We start from the raw sequence: 20,110 nt of genomic DNA on the forward strand, positions 1-20,110 counted from the left end.
ATAATCTAATTTTGTCCTTTGTATATTGTCTTGGCTAATTTTAGTCTATAGAATTGTGTATGAACTTCATATAATCTATATATATTACTCTAGGTTAATGAGAAATAATTCATTTATGATAATTTGCATGATTTGAATTTAATATCAAAGATTAATTTCCATGAAATTGATTAATAATTGTATTATATATTATAAATATAGACGAATATCTATATATAGAAGACTTTATGATTTAATTATGATAAACAATAATTTTATGTTTATTTCATTCAAGATATATTTTTATTTAATAAAAAGTTTTTAATTTATTGCAGATAGCAGAATACCAAAATTTAAAAAAAGTTGTAAATTGTGTTTAAAAGTCACTATGTTTTTTGCTGAGTACTTTATAAAGTCTTATGATTTTTCATCGTCGGATACCCACGATTGATAAACATGTCACGTAATATTCAGCCGTAGGTATCCGACGATGATGATTTTTATGAACTTAAAACATTATCTTTTCTGAGTATTAATTAAATGAAGTGAGTTATTTAAAAATTTAATCATAATTTTGATGGTTTATTTGTTTATGTATTTCAGTAAGTTAGCAACAAATGTAGTGAGTCTGTTTGCGTCATCGTTTGTGTATTTCTGGCCGAGATATTTTGGGACAACAATGATGCAATATCCTCCAGCGTTTGACTCACGTACAGTTCTATATCCAAGTGATAAAAATCTCCGTGACTATCTTAGCTGGAGACAAGCAGATTGTAAGTTTACTGTATCATCAGAAAAACAATTGGGGCTGCCTGATGGCTAAGTTGTTAATGTTACTAACATTAAATAAGTTGTGCCTGGTTTGAACCTTGTCATGTACTTGAGATTTTATACACTCAGATTCTACAAATTCTTATTATATAGGTCATTAAAATTGCAATATTTCATTAAGAAAAGTAATTTGTAGTCCGGGTTTATGAATGAAATCTTTGAATGTCTTATATCAGGCAGCTGTCAATCAAATCTGTTAACTACTGTTTTAAATATTATAATGTTTATTACATATAATGTACAGGAGTTAAATTAATGTGAAAATTATATCATAGTGCTGTGTTAAAATGTCAAAGGCAAGCTCAGAAAATAAGTCACTGTAAAAATAGAATTTACTGGTAGGCTTGTTTCTTTCTCACATCTAGAGTTTACTTACTTTAATTCAGCATTTCTTCCCTTAAATTCAGCATTATTTTCCGTTATTTAGCATAACTTCTCTTTATTTCAGCATTACTTCCCTTTAATTCAGCATTATTTTCCTTTAATTCAGTAATATTTCCCTTAATTTAGCGTAACTTCCCTTTAAAATTCAGCATTGCTTTTCTTTAATTCAGCATTATTTCCCTTTATTTAGCGTAAGTTCCCTTTAATTCAGCATTATTTCTTTTTATTTAGCGTAAGTTCCCTTTAATTCAGCATTATTTCCCTTTATTTAGCGTAAGTTCCCTTTAATTCAGCATTATTTCCCTTTATTTAGCGTAAGTTCCCTTTAATTCAGCATTATTTCCCTTTATTTAGCGTAAGTTCCCTTTAATTCAGCATTTAATTTTCCTTTAATTTAGTTAGTATTATTTTAATTTTTCCAGCATAAATTGTGTTAATTTTCACTGAGTATAAACTATAATTAAGTAAAGTGCAGTGAGACGTTATTAGTGTGATGCTGACAAGTACAATCTATATTTAGAAACATCAATAGACCTGTCAAATTGTTGTATAAATTGTTTATTTAGTCCGATTGAGATTTTTAAGAGCAGTTTATTAGGTACTAGTTAATCATTGATTTACATTTTACATTTTGATAGTCTAAATTTTTTATATGCCATGTAAATTGAAAAGGTTTTAAGTATAATTCATGGAACCTAAATTTAGAGGCTGATACATGATTTATGATGAAGAAACTTGGTCAATATTGGTCAATGTTGGTTTTTGTAACCTTAAACTTCATTGACATGTCACAGTACAAAATTAACAGATTATAATTTTCATTCAGTATCATTTCAAGTACATTATAAATTATAAAAGCTGCGTTCTTGTGGGTTTTTTTAAGAAAAAAGTTCATGTGTATGACTGTGATAATGTTGTAATTTGTTGACATGTTTATTTTCTTGTAACTATATTTTCAGGTCACATAAATGATTTGTATAACACAATAATTGTTTTGTTACTATATTTTCAGGTCACATAAATAATTTGTATAACACATGTTTTGTTACTATATTTTCAGGTCACATAAATAATTTGTATAACACATGTTTTGTTACTATATTTTCAGGTCACATAAATAATTTGTATAACACATGTTTTTGGAAGTTGATACAAGAGAAGGGTCTGACACCTGCAGAATCTCAGGAGAGGTTAAAGGTAAATTAATGAGCCACGCCATGACAAAACCAACTTAATGGGTTTGCGACCAGCATGGATCCAGACCAGCCTGTGCATCCGCGCAGTCTGATCAGGATCCATGCTGGTCGCTTACAAACCCTATAACAAGTAGAGAAACTGATAGCAAACAGCATGGATCCTGGATGCGCAGACTGGTCTGGATCCATGCTGGTCGCAAACCCATTATGTTGGTTTTGTCATGGCGCGGCTCAATTTTATCTCTTTAATAAACATATATCAGAATTCTTTAGCTCATTTAAGTACAAAAATGTCCAGAGGTAAGCTTTTGTGGTAGTATGATGCCCGTAATTATCATAATTTATTTAAACAACATCTTAAACTCATTATTACCAAATTTCACCGGAATTATATTGAGGTAACCTCTACAAATGTTAAGAAAATATATCGATTATTATACAATTATTGACTAGTGAGCCATTGAATATGATGTAATAATGTGATATTCAATGGCTCACTAGTCAATAATTGTTTTATTACATGTATATGAATAGGCTAAGAAATGATAAAAAAAATCACAAAAAGTGCAACCTTGTATACATGTACAAATTTTGCCTTGTTGAAGCCTGTGAAAAAGACGCATGTGTTAGGCATGCAACGACTACGCGAACGCTGTGCATACAAAAATAATTCAAGTTTATACTCATCATTGCGGTGTAGCCTTTAAGTATAATAGTGAAGTAATGATAATTTAATCGAGAAATATAACATAAAGAACAAAAGCAACAATTTTTTTTTAAGTAACACGCGTAATTAACAGTCTACGATGTATGGTCATTGAATATGAGTTTCAATCTACTTTTAGACTGGGAAAATCCAATTCAGCCAGTGAATATGATACTACACACAGTGAATATGATTTTTTAAAAAGTTCTGTTGACTACTGTTTCTTTACACTATGTTTGTATAACGCTAATGACGTCACCTCAATATATATGCACAGCCGTGCAATACCATTTTTACGGCACATGTGTGATAAATATATATACTGTGCTCATATTTTGAGTAAAATAATTTATTGCATGTAGAAAATTTTTAGCTCACCTGTCACAAAGTGACAGGGTGAGCTTTTGTCATCGCTTTTCGTCCGGCGTCCGTCCGTCCGTAAACTTTTACTTTAAATGACATCTCCTCATAAACCACTAAGCCAATTTCATCTAAACTTCAGAGCAATGTTCCTTTGGTGGTCACCTTTAAAAATTGTTCAAAGAATTTAATTCCATGCAGAACTCTGGTTGCCGAGGCAACCGAAAGAAAAAACTTTAAATATCTTCTTTTAAAAAACCCAAAGAGCTAGAGCTTAGATATTTGGCATGAAACATCTTCTAGTGAGTGTCTACCAAGTTTGTTCAAATAAAAGCCCTGGGGTCAAAATTGGCCCCGCCCCAGGGGGTCATTGATTTTCCCTATATGCATATAGTAAAAACTTAAAAATCTTCTTTTAAAGAATTCAAAGAGCTAGAGCTAAGATATTTAGCATAAAACATGTTCTAATGGGTGTCTACAAAGTTTGTTCAAATAAAAGCCCTGGGGTCAAAATTGGCCCCGCCCCAGGGGGTCATTGATTTTCCCTATATGCATATAGTAAAAACTTAAAAATCTTCTTTTAAAGAATTCAAAGAGCTAGAGCTAAGATATTTAGCATAAAACATGTTCTAATGGGTGTCTACAAAGTTTGTTCAAATAAAAGCCCTTGGGTCAAAATTGGCCCCGCCCCGGGGGTCATTGATTTTCCTTATATGTGTATGGCAAAAACTTTCATCCAAACTTCACAGCAATGTTCCTTTGGTGGTCACCTTTAAAAATTGTTCAAAGAATTTAATTCCATGCAGAACTCTGGTTGCCATGGCAACCGAAAGAAAAAACTTTAAATATCTTCTTTTAAAAAACCCAAAGAGCTAGAGCTTAGATATTTGGCATGAAACATCTTCTTATGGGTGTCTACCAAGTTTGTTCAAATAAAAGCCCTTGGGTTAAAATTGGCCCTATGGGGGGGGGTGCAGAGGTCATTGTTTTTCATTATATGTGTGTAGTAAAAATTTAACATCATGAAACATCTTCTAATGGGTGTCTTCCAAGTTTGTTCAAATAAAAGCCCTGGGGTTTAAACTGGCCCCGCTCCGGGGGCCTATATACAGGTGAGCGACCTCAGGGCCATCATGGCCCTCTTGTTACTGAATTTGTCTAATTTTAAAAAAGAGAATGCACAACGATTTTATCAAACATGATCTTTAGAATATTACTAATTAGAATTCCATCTTATATAACAAATTGGTTTCCATACATTATCACACCATTATGCTGTTTTCTTCCTGGCTCATTTCACACTCACCTCTCCCATAAGTATTTGATACAGGCAAATATCTACATCTCAACTAATGATTTATTTAAGTTTAAGCCACCTGATTTAATGAAATTTTAGACACCTGATTTAATGAAGTTTAAGCCACCTGATTTAATGAAGTTTTAGACACCTGATTTAATAAAGTTTTAAACACATGATTTAATGAAGTTTAAGCCACCTGATTTAATGAAGATTTAGCCACCTGATTTAATGAAGTTTTAGACACCTGATTTAATGAAGATTTAGACACCTGATTTAATGAAGTTTAAGCCACCTGATTTAATGAAGTTTAAGCCACCTGATTTAATGAAGTTTTAAACACCTGATTTAATGAAGTTTTAAACACCTGATTTAATGAAGTTTAAGCCATCTGATTTAATGAAGATTTAGACACCTGATTTAATGAAGTTTTAAACACCTGATTTAATGAAGTTTTAAACACATGATTTAATGAAGTTTTAGACACCTGATTTAATGAAGTTTAAGCCACCTGATTTAATGAAGTTTAAGCCACCTGATTTAATGAAGTTTTAAACACCTGATTTAATGAAGTTTTAAACACCTGATTTAATGAAGATTTAGACACCTGATTTAATAAAGTTTTAAACACCTGATTTAATGAAGTTTAAGCCACCTGATTTAATGAAGTTTAAGCCACCTGATTTAATGAAGTTTTAAACACATGATTTAATGAAGTTTTAAACACCTGATTTAATGAAGTTTTAGACACCTGATTTAATAAAGTTTTAAACACATGATTTAATGAAGTTTAAGCCACCTGATTTAATGAAGATTTAGACACCTGATTTAATGAAGTTTTAGACACCTGATTTAATGAAGTTAAAGCTACATGATATAATTAAGTTTAAGCCATCTGATTTCTGATTTAATGAATGATATAACTAAGTAACATGTTTTAGCCCTCTGATTTTGCTAATACATGTAGCTGAAATTACCATATGAGGAAACTTTCAGACTGTGCAGCTTGTGTCATATTTATTACAGACATGTAATTATTGATTGTTGAGGTATTATTTAAATGGTTTTATTATTTTAGGGTACAATGTCTAGTGATAAGAATGAATTACTTTACAAGGAATTTGAAATCAACTACAACAATCTACATCCTCTACACAGAAAAGGCACAATTCTTATACGAGCAGCTAAAGTAAGCTAAACAATTTACTTTGTTGTAAATAATTCAAATAATGAAAATATTCTCAATATTTACATGCCAAATTACAAATACTGAAATATATGTGCTTGATAAATTAAATATATTGGAAACTAAGACAGTTATTTTATAGAACATTAAATTGCTAGCAAGATAAATGGGAAGTTAGCATTATAGTTCTATTATTATATAATTCATACTTATTGTTAATGATGTATATAGTATACTAGCATATTTGAATTTTAAATATAAACTAATAGTCTTATAAAGATTTTTTTCCGTGTAAAACATGATGATTATAATTACAGAATGACCTTGAGAATGGTGACCTTGACCTCTCACTACAGCTTCACATATCAGGTTCATCAACTAGTAGAAGTCATACAGCACGAGGTCACGGGCGTGCAACAGACTCCAGGAGAAGTCCACAAATGAGCAGAAAATTAACGCGACCTAATATAGAAAGACTTCATGTTGATTTAATTGGGGAACAATTTTGGACAGATTATCCAAATGTTTTAGATCCATCTAAAAAGTAGATAATCATTGAACAGTATTTTAGATTATAATACCACAATCTTCATGAAAGATGGTTGTTGAAACACAACAATTCAAATATCAATAAGCCCAACAACATTTTAATAATTATTTAAAACACTATCTATTTATAATGTCAGCAACATTTTACTTTAAAACAACAAAAGATATTTAATAATGACAAGACATATACAGAGTACAACTACATGTAGACATAATTAACCAATGGAGAGTTTTAATTGTTTTCAAATTGTTGGGTTGTCAGTGTTGGTTTGGATTGAATTGATTGGTTTTATAAATTGGCTGTGATATTAAATGTTCATAATGTGTATTTGTTGTACAGAAGATATACTTGATGTATTGTATAAGACACAGATTTGAGTCAGACCCGTAATAATTTCATTTATGTAGTACTGATATAATGATGTCAATTGTATGAAATATGTAGTGTTTATAGTGTAAGATTTACACATGTCAGATATGATATTAAAACTGTTTAAGGTTTGTACATGTTAGATTACTTTGGGCAGCTACGTTTCTATATGCCTGAACGTAATTATGGTCAAAATTTGATTTGGCACTTGTATGTCTATCTGTCTGTCTGTTAGCCATATTGATGACTGCTCGATAATTTAAGAACTTTTAGGTGTTGTTTCCATACTTTTTAAAGATGATGTTGATGGCCAGTAGATGACCCAGTCAGTAACTCAATGTCATATATTGATACTGTATAAAATCCTTGTCCAGTCAATAACTTGTTCTGGTGGTTGTATGACAGTCACATATTAACATTGTACATGGAGCGTCCGTGGCAGAGTGTTTAAGATCATTGGCTTCAAACCACTTGCCTCTCACCACTTTAGGTTTGAGCTGCCCAAGCGTCTTTGGGTTGTTTTTTGTGAGAAAAGTATCTAGCTAGCTTACAGAACGTTGGTGGTTCTAAATAGGAGTCCATTTGTGCCTCAAATAAAACATGGAAGGGCACACCTGAGATCTTACTCCACCAGTAAAGCTTGAAAGATGCCTCATGACCTATTCTGTGTTACCATATGACCTATTCTGTGTTGGTGCAATGTAAAACCCAACAGAAAAACAAAACAACAAACAACATTGTACATCTTATAACAGCAATACTCCAGGCATATAATACTCTTCACATGGCAGGCTCTTGTTTCTTATAATAATTTATTTGGAAAAATCACTCTTTGTTTATCTCTATCTACAGAAGGAAAGTTGTATATTTGTTATCTCCTTTTAGATCTGTTGATTTATTTTGCTGTTCATTTAACATTATCGAACATTGACTCGAGTATAGAGCTAGTCGAGTCTGAAAATTCATGCAGTCAACTGTTGTCTAACTCATTTATTTCGTCTTAATATTCTTAAAATTGATGAACAAATTTTGCAAAACTTGAAGCTGGAAAAATTCCCTATAATTACCGGTGGAAAAATGCAAATCATTCATGTAATGTTACAGAATGACCAGGCAGTTTTACATGTATCATGTAAGTTAACTTGTGTAGAACATACAGCATTATATTTCAGATATGCCAGTGATTTAAAACCTCAAAACTTCAATCAAAATATGTGATTGCAATATGTTATGTTTATATCATGCAATATTTTATAAATAAATGTCAGTAAAGTGTCTTGTGTTATATTCTTTATTTATAAAGTTCAAGATCCACATGTAGAACATTAATGGTAAATGGGAGATAAATGCTGTAACAATTTAGTCTATTTTATTTCTTAGTGAATAAACTTGAAAAAGTATCGAGCATTGAACAATTTTGCCTACAAGTATATATTTGTATATAAAGTTTATATATATATATATATATGTGTGTAGAAATTTTCATACAAACATCGTTGAAGAATTTTCCTTTAAACTTTTTAGTGTAGAATTTTGCCTTCAAGAATGTTGCCTTTAATCATATTTCGGTGCTTCAAACATAAACATTTACAAGTATCTGTGGCGTGTTTGTAAAAACTACCATAATGGAATGTTGTTTAATATTTAATAATGGTTAAAAAAATACAAAATGAGAAACTCGATTTTCAAAAAATAAATGTCTGTTGGTGTAAAGATATATTAATCAATTAATTTTGCTTATTTCTTTAAAAATAATGTTAATTTTCTATACATTTATACAACGCATTAGACATTAAATACATAGTATACCATTCCATATACAACAAACGCCGGAAATAACAGAAGTTATCTATTGGAAGTTAGTACGGTGTCTTCGGTGTTGCTGACATCAGACAGAATTGTAAAAAGTTTTCTTTAAAAGTAAAGTAAAAGTGAGTTAATGTTAGATTGTCGTGATTAGTAATTCAGGGAAAGGTTTAACATTGATCTTTCTTTGCAGACAGGATTTTATACTGATATATATATATATATATATGTGCAGGCAAGGATTTGCGCCAGTTTATGTGTGTAGGCAAGATTCTACACGGGTTAATGTTTGAATCTTTTATGTTTCTAAGCAAGATTCAACACTGATTTATATTTATAGGCAAGATTTATCACTCTTAGGATATGTTGCCTGCATTTTAAATTTGTCTTTTGACGTCATATCTGTGATACGCAGGCTTCATAACCTCTGATCCACTTTCGGAATTCTATTTTGTTCATTTCATCCATTTGTTTTCTCGTTTAGGGCACACGCTTTTTTTTTACTTGGGGACCATATGCCGCTTTTCATGGAATGGCACTACTGTGTCACATTGAAGGTTCCATGGTAACCGCCGTATAAACACATCTGTGGATGGTTCAAAATTTCAAATTTCACCATTTTCATGTTTAAATGTTGAATTCTACTGAAGCCGGGTGCTAGAGGACGTGGACGGTAGTTTGCACTTTACAGTACCGTCCGTGAACAGGCTCAATCAAACCGAGCCTGTAACATTTTCAATTTTGCAGTTTTGGACTTTCTTTAGGGATTCTTATTTTCTCTATCTTACATCGATTTATGTTTGGAGGCAAATTTTTGCACCGAAATATTCATATTATGTTTGTATTTTCTAGGTTATTAACTGTAGTGTTTAAAATCGGTCTAATAGCATTAACTAACATAAAGGAACTCATCTAACGTGTATGGGCAGATTTTTATAATGCTCAAAGTTAATAAGTTTAACAATTTGAGCCGTGTCATGACAAAACCAACATAGTGCGTTTGCGACCAGCATGGATCCAGACCAGCCTGCGCATCCGCGCAGTCTGATCAGGATCCATGCTGTTCGCTATCAGTTTCTCTGCTTGTAATAGAGTTGGTAAGCGAACGGCATGGATCCTGATCAGACTGCGCGGATGCGCAGGCTGGTCTGGATCCATGCTGGTTGCAAACGCATTACGTTGGTTTTGTCGTGACGCAGCTCATTTAGTCACATCGTTAGTTTGATCGAGACGCCTGCCAGTTTGAAGCAATACATATCCTGGTGCAATATTTCGCAATCTATATTTCTAAATTTTCTTACCGTAATTAAAATTTACCAATAATTAATAATGTAAGACTTGTACAGAGAAAAACATTAAAAGATTATTCTTATTTCTTGTGTTACCAAAGGGATGTCCAATTTGTTTAAGAGACAAACAGAAAAACGGATTTAATGAAGAAAGAAAAAAACAACCCGCATATAATTAGGAATAATATTAATACTTTATTTCGTCAGAGATTTCCTGTCTAAACAAATGTGAATGTAGTTTAAAATAGTAAAGAGCATTTTTGTAAATATTATCTTGTTTACATATGACTTGTTTACATGTGAGATTGAGACATTGTTCTAACTATAACACTGCACTTGTAAAACTGGTTTATCATATAAAGTAATACAGCTGAAGATAAGAAGTTGAAACAATTAATCTAGTGATCTCAGAGGTGATGAAACTTGTATAACGATATAAAGATTTGCCTAGTGAACACAGAGGTAAAAAAGGCCATTGTATAACGATATAATGATTTGCCTAGTGATCTCAGAGGTAAAAAAAGCCATTGTATAACGATTTAATGATTTGCCTAGTGATCTCAGAGGTAAAAAAGCCATTGTATAACGATATAATGATTTGTCTAGAGATCTCAGAGGTAAAAAAGCCATTGTTTAACGATATAATGATTTGCCTAGTGATCTCAGAGGTAAAATAAACCATTGTATAACGATATAATGATTTGCCTAGTGATCTCAGAGGTAAAAAAGCCATTGTATAACGATATAATGATTTGTCTAGTGATCTCAGAGGTAAAAAAGCCATTGAATAACGATATAATGATTTGCCTAGTGATCTCAGAGGTAAAAAAGCCATTGTATAACGATATAATGATTTGCCTAGTGATCTCAGAGGTAAAAAAAACAATTGTATAACGATATAATGATTTGCCTAGTGTTCTCAGAGGTAAAAAAGCCACTGTGTAACGATATAACAATTTGCCTAGTGATATCAGAGGTAAAAAAGCCACTGTTTAACGATATAATGATTTGTCTAGTGATCTCAGAGGTAAAAAAAGCCATTGTATAACGATATAATGATTTGCCTAGTGATCTCAAAGGTAAAAAAGCCATTGTATAACGATATAATGATTAGCCTAGTGATCTCAGAGGTAACAAAAGCCATTATATAACGATATAATTATTAGTCTAGTGATCTCAGAGGTAAAAAAAGCCATTGTATAACGATATAATGATTTGCCTAGTGCTCTCAGAGGTAACAAAAGCCATTGTATAACGATATAATGATTTGCCTAGTGATCTCAGAGGTAAAAAAAGCCATTGTATAACAATATAATGATTTGTCTAGTGATCTCAGAGGTAAAAAAGCCATTGTATAACGATATAATTATTTGCCTAGTGATCTCAGAGGTAAAAAAAGCCATTGTATAACGATATAATGATTTGCCTAGTGATCTCAGAGGTAAAAAACCCATTGTGTAACGATATAACAATTTGCCTAGTGATATCAGAGGTAAAAAAAGCCATTGTTTAACGATATAATGATTTGTCTAGTGATCTCAGAGGTAAAAAAAGCCATTGTATAACGATATAATGATTTGCCTAGTGATCTCAAAGGTAAAAAAGCCATTGTATAACGATATAATGATTTGCCTAATGATCTCAGAGGTAAAAAAAAGCCATTGTATAACGATATAATGATTTGCCTAGTGATCTCAGAGGTAAAAAACCCATTGTATAACGATATAATGATTTGCCTAGTGATCTCAGAGGTAAAAAAGCCATTGTGTAACGATATAACAATTTGCTTAGTGAACTCAGAGGTTAAAAAAGCCATTGTTTAACGATATAATGATTTGTCTAGTGATCTCAGAGGTAAAAAAAGCCATAGTATAACGATATAATGATTTGCCTAGTGATCTCAGAGGTAAAAAAAGCCATTGTATAACGATATAATGATTAACCTAGTGATCTCAGAGGTAACAAAAGCCATTATATAACGATATAATTATTAGTCTAGTGATCTCAGAGGTAAAAAAAGCCATTGTATAACGATATAATGATTTGCCTAGTAATCTCAGAGGTAAAAAAGTCACAGTGTAACGATATAATGATTTGTCTAGTGATCTCAGAGGTAAAAAAAAGCCATTGTATAACGATATAATGATTTGTCTAGTGATCTCAGAGGTAAAAAAGCCATTGTATAACGATATAATGATTGCCTAGTGCTCTCAGAGGTAACAAAAGCCATTGTATAACGATATAACTATTTGCCTAGTAATCTCAGAGGTAAAAAAGTCACAGTGTAACGATATAATTAGTGATTTTAAACGTGAATACGATATAACGATCCTACTGCTGAACTCAGATGTGAAGAAATCATTAGATGACGGTAGGCGGTATCCTCTCCTTGAAATTGACCTAAAAGAAGAAAAGTAAAATTTTAATTAATAAGGCAGACGGAACAATGTTTTTTTGTGATATACTCCTACATGTTCAAAGTTATATCTCGTGTATACGCATTCCTCTCGTGAATAAATTGTTAATTCTACACGTACAAAAGATAAAACACCTACATAATGATTGTCCAGGAAACGTAAAATGACAGGATTACAAAACTTCTTCATGTTTTTGTTGTCGTTGTTGTTGTTTTTTCTTTAATTAACAACATCTTATATCTTCACACTGACTAGAGTTACCAATAATCATTTTTTTTTTATCAAATTCTACAAGTCATCGCAGTATGTGTGTTCTGTTCTGTTAAATTATCTGTGATATTTTGACAAATATATTTACTTTTCAATTTATAAAAATGCAATCATTCTTTCCAGAAAAAACCTTTAGATGCGCGAAAGTGTGAACAGACAGATTATATTTTATATCTATCTAGATAAGACATGAATAAATCTTTATATGTTACTGTTTATATATGTTGTACCTACCAGTAAATTTAGCAGCATGGATCTTCCGTGATCACGGTAATGCCGTTCTCTCTCAGTGTTTCAGTGTCAGTTAGAGATGTTGAACGACGGAAAAATTGTGATAGTACAAGAGACAGCAAGACTGGCACTGAAAACAAACTCTAGTATATAAACTTAATGTTTCAATATCATTTCTTATTTTAAACCAGTTTACTTTATGGCAATGTAAAAGTTTATCATCATCTAATTGAATAAATTAAATAAGACAAATTTCAAAAGCGTCTATGTTTTGAGTAGGTACATTTATGCAACTTTAACAAATAATTTGTGATTTATATATACAAAGTTGATACAAAGTTTATACAAAGACACTTTTGTATAGTTATTTGTGGAAAAGTTATATTTAAAAAAATGAGATACTGTAAATAAATAATCTTTGAAACTATTCCGTTAAAGTAATACTATGCTACGCAGTCTCCTTATAAATATAAAATAAACATATTTTGACTTCACACAAAATAGATATGTTATGTTTCTAACTCTACACACTATAGGTGGTCACAATATGAATAAATTATCATTAAAAAAAACTTGCAGTTTTTTTTTTTAAAGAAAAGACAAACTTTACTTGACCTGTAATAAAGAACGCAGCTTCCCATGGCATTCATAGTTTATTTATTCTTTTATCCAAATTAGACATAATCAGTAAGAATTTCATAGATTTCAATAAATTTCTATGACTCAAGGATTGGCATAGTATATCTTGAACAAGCTGATATACATACAGAATCTTTCATGAACATAAATACAGTAATACACAATAAATTACACATAGAAATATGGATCTGCGCATGTGATACAAAAATTCTCATAATTAATAACAATAAAAAAACTTGATATGAGAAAAAACATACTACATGTTTATGTATACCGGCTCAATTTTTATTTTCGTGTTATATACTTACATACACTATCCACCTTCTTATAAACAACCGGTACGGGCATAACTTTCTCTTGTTTTGTGTCCCAGTCGTAATGTGGGTACCGTGAACTTATCTGCATACCTAGTGTCAGACTAACACCTAGTACCATATACACCACTAGTAATACACTGTACCTCATCTATAACCATAGAAATAACAACATTAAAATATCTTTTTTAATAATACAATAATAATAAACTGTTTAAATGTTGAGGACGTTTTCGGGAGTTTTCATTTAGACATACAAGCAAAAATACAACTGTTCGAGTGATAACGATGACCCCCAAATTTGTTTCTCTTAAAATGTAAATGTTTCTATTTCATACTCTAACAACATGCCAAGTTTAATAAAATTCTATTGGGCAGTTTAAATATTGCCTATACGTGTATGTCTAAATAAAAACTCCTGAAAACGTCTTACATTAGTGTAACAAACTATACATCACATTTAGTTTAGATTATTATCTACATTGATTCAACTAATAAAATAGTAGTCCGTATATTACCTAATGTTCTACAAAAACCATAATCTAATTTGAAAATACATTTGTAACAGACATTTGTTGCATAAAAGAATTATAAAATAGACACAGTGTATACAAAATGAAGACTCTTTAATAAACGAGTTTACAACCAAATCAATTCCCTTCACAGAAGTCACGTTCTTTATTGAACTATTTATAAAAGAAAAATAGGAAACAGTATGTTTCCTTCTTTTTTTCTTAGAGGCACATTATGTCCCAGAAACAAATAACATTTTACTTCTTTATTTCAATTTTATAATGTTCAAGTGGTTTTAGCGAAATGTTAGATGCTTGTTACCACAACAAAGTAACGATAAATGTGAAATAATTTGTCATAAAAGTAGCAAAACGTGAACAAAGTAGTATTTTAACTTTTAACTTCCACACAAAATACTAGTTCACTAAACTGTACTTATTGCAAAAAAAAGATGGTTCCAGTAATTGGTCAATGAGTAACTTTTCAGATACTATAAAAATACATCAAAATTAAAAGAGCTTTGAGAAATAAAACTAAAAGCATTTTTGAGGCATAATGGACCTTTAATAATTATCCTGAATAAGATAAATTTACACAAGAAGAAACATTATAATTGGTCATGTCGAGAATTAATATAAATATAATTTCTTTTTTTCCAATTAACACTGAAATTACTATTTTCTCTTGGGCCACTATTTTTATGAAAATGAAAATACAAATTATAAATGTCAAAAAAGAGTTTAATAGCTTTATGAGCTTAACTAGATTAAGGAAAAAAGAAAACATGTTAATAAATAAATACATACCTTATTTCGCTGACTGTTGATTTTGAAAGACACGTTAAACGCAATTCAATTAAATTTATTAACTTAAAAGGAAAACATTAAGTAAAATTCAATGATATATTACGATATACATGTCAATCACGTGACACGGGTGTCGCCATTTCAGACAGTAGTACAGTAAAATGATGTAACGAGTTGATCAAAATGGTGATTTCATGTTAACTTTTCTTTCACTTAAACTTTCTCAAAGGGAGTTAGATAGGTATGTTTTTTTCTCTTTTTTTTACAATTAATTTTCATTTTAATTTATTGCAATTTGATATGGATATCAAACTAGATTTAGTAACAATTATGATGTGAAATGTTTTCTGAATAGTTTCAACCTGTAAACATATAGACCGACAATTGAAATAGTTAAAAAAAACTTCTGTATTTATATTTAGAGATAAATGGACCGAGGAATGTAAGGTAGTATCAAAAGACAAATCAAAGCTCTGAGAGAACTGTCATATGTATGCAGTATAAATGAAAAATCTGTATTGTTTATTATTTTGTTTGTTGTTGTTTTTTTTTGTTTTTTGTTTTTTTGATAATGTTTATACAAGATTAAGAAAATAGTAACGTTAAATAGTTATAGAATATCATCCACACAAATTATGCTATGACATGTACTTATACTTAATTGATATTTGATAAGGGTATTTTGCCGGTAAATAACATAAACATAACATAACATAATATTTATTCAGCATTAAATGTTACAACATTTATAGCCATTTCAATATATTTTGCCGGTAAATAGAAGGACTGGCATTTCGATTAATGTTTAATCACGTTTTTACACCTTTATTCGGGTTATTTGTGTTTTACGCCATACGTGTGTTCCACGTATTCTACATAAAATATTCTACATACATACTTAACATCATTATTTGTATTAAAGGGAAAAATGTACATAATTATTTTATCGTATACTTCATCATATAAAATATAAAAACACCATGTCAAAACTAACACAGCGTTTCTTTTCTTCTTCTAAAAGCAACGCCCCAAAATATAAATAAACTTTTGAGCAAAAGTTTGTGCATTTGTTTTGCATATGTTGAAGCCTTTAGTGTGAAGTTACATGGTCACAATTATCAGGATTATATGACTGGTATGACAGTGTCAACATTTTAATTAACCATCTATATATACTAGCACTCGTGTCTCCTGCCTCTATTCATTATATCTCTTATGTCACTATTGGTGATTTTATTTCAGAGGAAGTAAAAAACCCGCGTCACAGCACGATTCAAATGTTAAACTCACCTTTTATCAATAATTGTAAAAAATCGACGTACTACTGTTATAACGTCACATATGAAATACTGAAGCTAAGGTACCTTTAAAAATAATATTAAGAGCGTTTTATTGTTAAATTTTATTTACATGGTAGTGTAGACTACTAAGTATTTGTGAAATTTACATTGCCAGTGTGTAAGAATTGCAACATTGCAAACCACTTGTTTTTTTCATGAGACATTTTATATGGACTTCTATTATCTTCACATTGCACGTAGTCTACTCAGTCCTTAGAAAAATACGTTTTTATAATTAAAGGGAGACAACTCCAAAGCAATTTTCTGTATAAGTGTTGAAGATTTGTCTCTACTGATTACTCGTCCGTATTCTTTCACATACACATTCATATTAGAATCTACTACACAAATATCTTTTTAAAGCACAAGGACTATTATATGTATAAAACGAGAGAAAAAAAAACAATTTTTAAAACATGTAATAATGAAACAGTTACGTTTGTTAAGAGAACAATTACAAGATGTTGATCACCATGAATCAGTCTATCACCTCTCAAACATAAAATTTTAATAAAGATTACTTAATTAAAAATATGTCACAAATACTGAGTAGTATGTTGAATGAGGAATATTTTACCATATCATTTACATTGATTTATGTAGATAAAGTGTATGCCTGATAAATTAAGCCTTATCAATCACCCTCAGCTTTATTAATTACCCTCAGCTTTAACAATCACCCTCAGCTTTATCAATCACCCTCAGCTTTATCAGTCACCCTCAGCTTTATCAATCACCCTCAGCTTTATCAATCACCCTCAGCTGTATCAATCACCCTCAGCTTCATCAATCACCCTCAGCTTTATCAATCACCCTCAGCTTTATCAATCACCCTCAGCTTTATCAATCACCCTCAGCTTTATCAATCACCCTCAGCTTTATCAATCACCCTAAGCTTTATCAATCACCCTCAGCTTTATCAATCACCCTAAGCTTTCATCAATCACCCTCAGCTTTATCAATCACCCTCAGCTTTATCAATCACCCTCAGCTTTATCAATCACCCTCAGCTTTATCAATCACCCTCAGCTTTATCAGTCACCCTAAGCTTCATCAATCACCCTCAGCTTTATCAATCACCCTCAGCTTTATCAATCACCCTCAGCTTTATCAATCACCCTCAGCTTTATCAATCACCCTCAGCTTTATCAATCACCCTAAGCTTATTAATCACCCTCACTTATCAATCACCCTCAGCTTTATCAATCACCCTAAGCTTCATCAATCACCCTCAGCTTTATCAATCACCCTCAGCTTTATCAATCACCCTCAGCTTTATCAATCACCCTCAGCTTTATCAATCACCCTCAGCTTTATCAGTCACCCTCAGCTTTATCAGACACCTCACCAATACATGCATATATTGATAACAAATGAAGAGAATGGAATATCTTTACGTCTTACAAGTTTAAAAAAAAAAAACGTAACAAAAAAAAACAGTTTAACTTTGAATCGAACAGATTTTTGTTAAATATCTAAGTCTATCTTACATTTTACTAAAAACCTTTGGGACTATTTCTTACAAATATTAACACTTAAGGTTCATGAACAATAGAACAACGTTACAAAGTATTATACATGACAAGATGACAAATATTGGAACTTCTGTCAGCAAAATGGCATAGTAATAATACTTGAAAAATTTTAACATTTTCAAATTACATGTATACATATACATGTGACAAAACGTTGTGTTATTACAAAAAATATAAGATTATTATACAAACAATTAATGATCTTGACACGATTTATTCTATTCATCAGGAAACTTCGAAAATGAGATTGTTAAACATCGTAATATTGGTGATGTCGGCATACGCCATGCACGTGACGTGCCAATCATATCCAGGGTTTGAACCTGTCGTTGTTGAAGTTCCTGGTATATTTGGAAAGTATGGAGGATACTTACGTAAGTTTAATTATTTCACAGCTTATTCAATGTAACCAATGAACTTTCAGCGTTTGCACCATGTGACCTCTTGATATAAATCACTATTGATATACTCTCGTTTTTAGTTCCAGCGCTCCTATACCAAATGAACTTTGTGTTCGCCTTCTAGCCTCGTTTACAGTTTTTAAGTCCAAAAATTCATATCAAAAAATAGATAAATACAGAATCCCTAAAGAAAGCCCAACACGGCAAAATTGAAATCGACATTGTACCGAAATAGTAAAGTTCTTCAAAATATCAAAAATTGGTAGTTCATTTTACATTGTTGAGTGCAATACTGATTTTATTAGACTCGTTCAAGCTGCCAAGCGTTTTTAAGTCGTCCAATATAGGTTTGACAGCTGTGTACCCATTCAACAGAATTCACTATAATGTATAATAACATCGTATTACTAGTTTTGCTATGTCATATCTTAGTCAAAATGAATCAATCGTTGTTTTTAAATGAGAACGTACTTGTTGTAAATTGTGATTTGGGAAGGTTTGTTTTTATGTTTTGTCGGATTGGAATAAATCTAATAAACTGAGTAACAAATCAGTTATAATCAAAACACATCAAGTCCTGATCGAGAAGTAAACCAGTCCAACACGTCCTAAGATGTAAACCCATATTATAAATCCTTATAATAAACCAGTCCAACATGTCTTAAATAATAAACCAATCTTACAAGTCCAGGATTTGCGCCTACCTAACAAAGATAATGTTTGGTCAAAATTCATACCTTAAGTGTGATAGTTCAGCCTGCAAAATATTATATACAATATATATAAATATTTAATGTCATCTTTCTTTGCAGTGGGATTGGTTATATTACTTGTGTCATATTTAAACAATCGTGATGATAATGCAGTAAGAATCAACGTGGGTGGTGATACCATGACGATGAGTAGTAATGGAGGAAACGGGGGTCCTGTACCTACTCCTTGATACAACATCTGTGAGTATCATACTTGTAGAATGAAAGTGCAAATATTTTAGTTGACAAGACTTTGTGGAAATTTAATGAAAACAGATCTTAAGTACAGCTTGTGTAGTCCTTCATTAGGCATTTTTAACACTCCTACTTGTCCTGAAATTCACCACACTACACACATACCAACACAACTTGTCCAAATATATCTTTTGTTTAGAGATCTGATGTTAAAATACACGTATATACATGTATAAGAGGGGACGCATTTATTAGCAGTGTACATATTGAATTTATTTCTGTACTGTGAGGTGTAACTTTGTTGATAACAGCAATGTTGTACTTAAAATAATTACTTTTCTTTAAGCAGAAAAATAAATCATCGTTTTGTATTTCTAGAAGATAAAACTGTTTACATATCTACAGAAAACTGTACATTGCTCTGTTTTCTATTTGCAGGTATTTCTCGCATGGACATATTTGAGTGTTGCATTAAACATTAATGTATTGTGTTTTCATGTCAAATTAAACTTTCATCATTACTGTATGTTGTTCTGTGTTTTATAATAGCACCAACCTTTAAATCATTTGTGTCATTATTTAATTGCTAAATGGGTTAAAATTTGTGATAGATTTACGTACAATTAAATATAAACAATACAAATTAATGCATTTTGTTCAAGTGAGATACATCAATTAAAGTTGATGTAAGATTTAATCCTACATTAAGATTTTATCCTACATTAAGGAGTTCATCGCATTAAA

The 20,110-nt window shown here is 31.0% G+C and overlaps 1 protein-coding gene and 2 long non-coding RNA genes across 6 annotated transcripts in view; 2 read left to right on the top strand and 1 right to left on the bottom strand.

Moving 5' to 3' along the window:
* The window catches only part of LOC132759858 (probable tRNA(His) guanylyltransferase), a 41,696-nt gene extending 33,563 nt beyond the window's left edge, over positions 1-8,133 (top strand). For both annotated transcript variants that reach the window (XM_060751718.1, XM_060751719.1), the window contains exons 4-7: positions 583-752; positions 2,303-2,391; positions 5,832-5,942; positions 6,257-8,133. In XM_060751718.1, coding sequence (XP_060607701.1) covers positions 583-752; positions 2,303-2,391; positions 5,832-5,942; positions 6,257-6,487 — 601 coding nt within the window. In that variant the 3' untranslated portion in view covers positions 6,488-8,133. The remainder of the gene's footprint in view (positions 1-582; positions 753-2,302; positions 2,392-5,831; positions 5,943-6,256) is intronic.
* A 1,992-nt stretch (positions 8,134-10,125) lies between these two features.
* On the bottom strand, positions 10,126-15,192 carry LOC132759860 (uncharacterized). The gene is made up of 4 exons (XR_009629777.1): positions 15,144-15,192; positions 13,819-13,975; positions 12,875-13,001; positions 10,126-12,353 (listed from the first exon to the last, which is right to left on the bottom strand). It is a non-coding gene; the product is annotated as an uncharacterized LOC132759860 (long non-coding RNA).
* A 66-nt stretch (positions 15,193-15,258) lies between these two features.
* LOC132759861 (uncharacterized) lies at positions 15,259-19,890 on the top strand. 3 transcript variants are annotated; one of them, XR_009629778.1, is made up of 4 exons: positions 15,259-15,384; positions 18,248-18,392; positions 19,232-19,372; positions 19,805-19,890. It is a non-coding gene; the product is annotated as an uncharacterized LOC132759861 (long non-coding RNA). The 3 variants fall into 3 exon arrangements; XR_009629780.1 differs by lacking the exon at positions 15,259-15,384 and adding an exon at positions 15,567-15,590; XR_009629779.1 differs by lacking the exon at positions 15,259-15,384 and adding an exon at positions 16,479-16,503.
* Positions 19,891-20,110: the final 220 nt, after the last annotated feature.

This window comes from Ruditapes philippinarum, unplaced genomic scaffold (assembly GCF_026571515.1).
Source record: "Ruditapes philippinarum isolate M1 unplaced genomic scaffold, ASM2657151v2 ctg350_1_1_1_1, whole genome shotgun sequence".
Classification (NCBI taxonomy): Eukaryota; Metazoa; Mollusca; class Bivalvia; order Venerida; family Veneridae; genus Ruditapes; species Ruditapes philippinarum.